We start from the raw sequence: 5,681 nt of genomic DNA, 5'->3' as shown, positions 1-5,681 counted from the left end.
GAAACACAACATACAAGTTTGTGTACGTGTTGTGTGAGCCAAAAGAATATTGTCAAAAATGGCCTGTATCGTTGACAGCTGTCAATATTGTTGCGGAAATGGCGGCGCCGGCGGCTCAGAAATGGTAAATGAAAAGCGACACCTATCGGAAATTATAATTCTAGCATAGATTCTTACAAGGGCCAACGCGTTATCGTGTTTCATGGTTTCATGTTAATCTCACAAGAAGTTTCTGCACTTTTGAAGTTTCTGTCTTTGTGCATTATTTATGTGGTATCAAAAATCTCATAAAAACTATAGTCTATTATGCACTCTGTACGTGAACTCGGCTTTCATTCAAGCGATTACGAGCAGATGTCATTCAGTTTTAATTCGTAATTTAAAAACCGATGGAAAACGTCAAATATTTTTTTTTTGAAAATCACGTTTTGTTAAAAAAACGCAGCTTTTTCAAATGATATTTAGAACTAGTAAAGCTTAATAACCAAATTGAAACAGGCACTGTTTGTTAAAGTAGCGGGCCAATTTTATTCAAGAGTTACCCGGAATGTCTCAACCTTCTAGTGCCCAGTGCCGCCTTCAGGCGGTGTTCAGTTGAACCTCTAAAATCAATACTTAAAACATGTTTATGAAAATGCACAGTGATTTTTTCGAAGTCCGTCTGAAAATTAACCTGGGCACTAGCAATTTTTAGGCATTTTTCCCATACACATACATTGAAATCACATTACATGTTTTTAATTGAAAAATTATAGTCGGTAGTAGATTAAAAAAAAACGGTGATGGTAATGACAAAAAACGTTTGCAACTTACAGTAAAAATACCATGTTATTTATGGTTACAATGAAAAACATTTTCCATTCGCCGTTTTCACCACAAAATACATCGTATTTTTTTGGGTAGATCGACGTGACAATGAATTATCTGGTTCATCAAGGTGATGTGCACCTTCTGTCAAAGTTTTCGTACTATATCTATTGAAGCAGCTTCATCGTAGGGTCTGTTTAAAAACTGTGAAACCTTGTCTTGCATTGAATTGAAACATGCGTATCTGTGATGATGGAGTAAGGTTTCAGTTTATTAGTTTGTGAAGGTGTTTTCGTTTTATTTTTCCGTGTTTGATTTGAAGTTATTTTTATAAATTAAATTACGTTATTTTTATAAAGTGAAATTCGTTTTCACTTGGTAGTTACTCCGGAACCACACTGTCATCGTATTGTAAAATGTCATTTAGAAAAACGGCAGTGTTTTTCGCAGCACAGGGGCACCGCAAAAACTAATGCGATATAAATCAGATTAAGGGAATAGTGTTGAATGTAGCGCCAGCTACTTGTCGAATTGATTTTGATTATGTGAGTTTGCTTTCAGAAAATTTTCATACAGATGTCGCTAGGATTGCGTTTAATTCCGGAAATTGATCAAACGCCATGTTTGTATACCTTTTTCTTTCTTTCTTTTTTGGATTGTGATAAACGTCAACAGCACACGTTCCATCGGACTCGCAGATTTTTCCGATTTTTTATCAATTTATACTATCTTGAGTATGTGGTTTACTTTCAAATTCCTTGATATATGATTATTCTGTCTGACCATAGTGTTTGTTACTTCATTTTTAGGATGCCACAAGAAATAAAGGAAGTGAAGGATTTCCTCATCAAGGCTCGTCGGAAGGATGCCCGTGCCGTTAAGATAAAGAAGAACGACAACAATACCAAGTTCAAGATCCGCTGCTCCCGGTATCTGTACACGCTAGTGGTCCACGACAAAGAGAAGGCCGACAAATTGAAACAATCGTTACCGCCTGGTCTGCAAGTCAAGGAAGTGAAGTGATTGTCCTATTTTGAAATGGTGTAAAGTGGGAAAAATGAAAATCATCGTCAGTTGGTTCCAATAAATTCTCGGTTAATGATTGCCGAAAATATTTAACTAAACAATATTTCTGTTTGATGTGAGATGCGATAGCAAAGTACGGGTAAACGTCATAATTTTCTGTAGTTAAAAAATAGTACCTGAAAAAAAGGTGCATGTCTGTCGTGACCGTCGAGACGCGTTTGGGAAATCGTGAAGCTTTGACGCTATCGAGCTACGAAAAATAACAAGTTTTTATTTGTCTCTTTTGATTACCAACTAGCAACGTTTTTAAGATTGGTTTACTAAACATTTCAAAAGTCTTAACAAATTTACACTAGGGTCTTATTTAACGCGACTTGTTTTTATGTGTTTTAATTTATTTTACAATAACTCGGATTATTCTTTTTTTTTGCAATAATTCGGATTATTCTTACGCGATTCGGAAGAATATTTGTACGCGGTATCAAATAGGTTTAGTATAAGTAAATCTAATATAATAGGGGTCTTCACATCGATCTCGTATACGAACACCCAGCCGTAAACTGTGTATCTTCCATTACTCGTCAATGGAGGTGAGTATTTTTATGGCTGGGTATTTGTTTACGAGCTCGACATGAATACCCATAATCTTTTAATTGCGGTACAATCAACCGTGTAAAAAAGACCCCAGCGTATTGTTAACTGCGGGTAATAGCCGACACTTATGGCCAAACCCTGTAGTCGTAATTTCGGTAGTGGAGCCAATCAGTTGCTGTTACTTGCAGAAGAACGTCTCAACAAGCAATTCTGTTGATAATCTGCTTATGAAGGTAGGTACTATTAAGCGGACATCGACTAAATTAAAGCCCAACCAAATTGTTGGGGTCGCAAAATTGTTTATTGGATTGCGACAAAGGACGTTACGCAGACAGACTGTTTCTCCGCTTACTCTAATATTTACCTTGGATACCTTTTCTGTGGGTGCTAAAAACATGTTTAGTGATTATTTACTCTTAGGTCAACTGACTGTAAGGGAGGCTTTTGATATCTTTTGAGAAGTGAAAAACAATTTGTCCTCGAAACTGCATACAGTCTCGAGTTGATGTTCTTAGTCAATACTTTTAGTAGTTTGAGAATATCTTAGTCCCCTTGATTTTTATTTGAATTTTTTTTTAATACGGAAAATTACAGTGCCGAGCCCAGCAAAAGTTTACGTTATTCAATTACTTTGGACATATTCATTTCATAACTGGTACATTTTTTGATTATGTACTTCGATCATTTGTGCATTGAAAATATGAACTACCAAGTGGTTTGGTTTTCCACAGAATTACAATTTTGTTGAAACGTGAGATATTTCAAACGCGCGCAAGACACTTAGGTAACACGTGGGATATATCACGAAACATATTTTGAAGCAACATATTTTTAATCTTTAGCTTCTCTATATCTTCAGCTTTTTAATGCTCCGTTTAAAAAAAAAACTATTTAATTTTGTTAATATTGGGCACTCTAATATTTTTTCACTCTCAATAGGGGTTTACCGTCAAAAAATCTTATTCGTCCAAGCTATGTCTTTGAACTTTTAAAACTGATGTTCATTTTTTGTCTTTGGGGTGTGTGACTATGGACCAAAAAAAAAACTACAAAACTCATATTTTAAGCCTTAAGCCCTTTTCAAATGTTAATACATATGAATTAAAAAAATGCAAAGTTACTTAGGGTACTAAGGCCTACACAACCTTAAAGTTCCATTGAATTCTGAAAAGCTACTACCAACCCCTCAGTCGAGTTGGCGCGAAACCCTTCTCATCTTTATCGAATTCTTGAAAAACCGTAATGATTTGTTTGCTTTATATGAAATTTTCACCGTATTTTTGAGCGAATTCATGTTTTACTCGGATTATTTATAACATTATTTTTTGTTAATCATTTGTTTGAAGTGTCGGTTTAACCTAATTTAAGGACCTTGAAAAAATTGTTAATACATTCTATTGGCCTCAGCTCGAAAACTTTGTATGTTCAAGATATCGAAGTTTTTCGAAAAAAAATTTTTTTTTTCGAGATAACAAAAGGTCTCGACGGTCCATGCATTTCTAAGACATTATTTTTCATCGGTTAAATAAGTAGGTAAAACTTGGACCACTGTTCGGTGTCTTCTTCCCAAAATCTGATTGAGGTCAAATTTTACAAGGAGGTTTTTTTTCGAGAAGCCAAAACTTTTGAGTCCTACCGCTAAACGAAATGCTACATCGGAGATTGCGAGTTCGTGTCCCGTTTGGATGAGGAAATTTTTTTCTAAGTCTGAATCACATCCTCAGCCCGTGTTCATTATTCGCATCCTTGAACTTGAAACTTGAAAATCGATCAGAACTTTCCCATAACAGAAGCATTTGAAGCTCAACGGCAAGTTAACAAAAAAAAAAAAAAAAAAAGAACGAAACGAAAAAGCGCAATGAGGCGAAGTTTGCGAACGATTTGGAGATAAAAAGAGCGAAAACTGTGCTGGACTCTGTAGAAGCTTGTCAAAACAGCTGAATATAGTTTTCATAGTTTTCTAGCACTGTCTTTTCCTTATTTTCAAAAATAAAACAACGGGGAAATTTAAGAAATATTGTTGGGAAAACCAGGAAAAGGCGAGAAATCGAAACTTGATTTTGAGTGGTCATCCTGTTATACGTTTGTATTGCCTTTTTAATGCAATCATTTTATATCCTAAAATTTACAAACCTTTTTCACAAATCAATAGATTTTTTTTTGCTTCTAAGGCCGAATTTCATCTTTATAAATTTTCTTTATGGTCACTTTTTGGTCTCTTTTCGGTTACTTTTTGGTCTCTTTTTCCAGTCATTTGGTGTCTAAAGTTTCTATTTTTGAGTCACTCGCTACCAGCTCTGCGAAGGGGAAATTTCAACGAACATTAGCTCAAAAATTGAAAAAAAAAAATCATTTTGACGAATGAGACTCTCTTTCGTTGGACCAGGCGTAGCGTGACCAGGTGACACCCGGGGCGGAAAAGTCACCCCCACCAGGTTGCAGTAAAATAATTTTGCTATAAACAATTTTGAGATATAATACATTTGTTTTCAATTGCACTAAATCTAGCCTTTTTTGAATAATTGAGATTATACTCTCAGGAACGAATTTATATAATTTTCGAGAGTTTCACTCTGATCTGCACCTACATAATTGATATTTAATCTTACGGATATCACCATGTTGAAGGTTTGAAGGTGATACGTATGAAAATATTCCTTATGGGTGTCACCCCCTAGAGGGTGACACCCGGGGCGGACCGCCCCCGCCGCCCCCACTACGCTACGCGTTGGACGAAAGCTTTTTTTCAGTGACAGAAGGACGAAATTTTAGGACGTCATTGGTATTTTTTCTGATAATGTCTACACGGAGAAAGAAAAAAACCCAAATTTGGGTGTTTTCCACGCAAATCAGTACTTCCGTGCGGGAACCCAAATTTAGGTAAACCCTGCTTACTTACTTTTGAGTATCAGCGATAAAGTCATCGGTGAGTATATTTCACTGAACCGTAAGAAAATTCATTTTGCGTTGAAACTACCCAAAGGAAAAAAATATACGCAGGGATGCATGCACTTTAATCGTTTGCTGGAAAGTATGGAAAAATGGGATTTCAAAACGATATTTTCAAAAAAACAGACGAACAGTGTAACAGATATTTATTATCATAAGATCTTAAAATTAAGCGACCAGTCCATATACGTATTTATAGCTGTCTCAGTTCAAATTTATTAAACACGTGTTCCTGATCGCAACTTACATATTTAAAGGTAAACATTTAGGCAAACATTTTTAATTTAAACTCAACAAATGGGTAG

The 5,681-nt window shown here is 35.5% G+C and overlaps 1 protein-coding gene across 1 annotated transcript; it reads left to right on the top strand.

Moving 5' to 3' along the window:
- The first annotated feature begins 1,416 nt into the window (after window positions 1-1,416).
- Window positions 1,417-1,934, top strand: LOC129730298 (60S ribosomal protein L38). Its single transcript, XM_055689511.1, has 2 exons — window positions 1,417-1,541; window positions 1,617-1,934. The coding sequence occupies exon 2, from the start codon at window positions 1,618-1,620 to the stop codon at window positions 1,828-1,830; it is 213 nt and encodes a 70-aa protein (XP_055545486.1). The 5' UTR covers window positions 1,417-1,541; window position 1,617; the 3' UTR covers window positions 1,831-1,934.
- Window positions 1,935-5,681: the final 3,747 nt, after the last annotated feature.

Source organism: Wyeomyia smithii, chromosome 3 (genome assembly GCF_029784165.1).
Source record: "Wyeomyia smithii strain HCP4-BCI-WySm-NY-G18 chromosome 3, ASM2978416v1, whole genome shotgun sequence".
Lineage (NCBI taxonomy): Eukaryota > Metazoa > Arthropoda > Insecta > Diptera > Culicidae > Wyeomyia > Wyeomyia smithii.
This window is presented reverse-complemented; position numbering and strand designations above follow the sequence as displayed.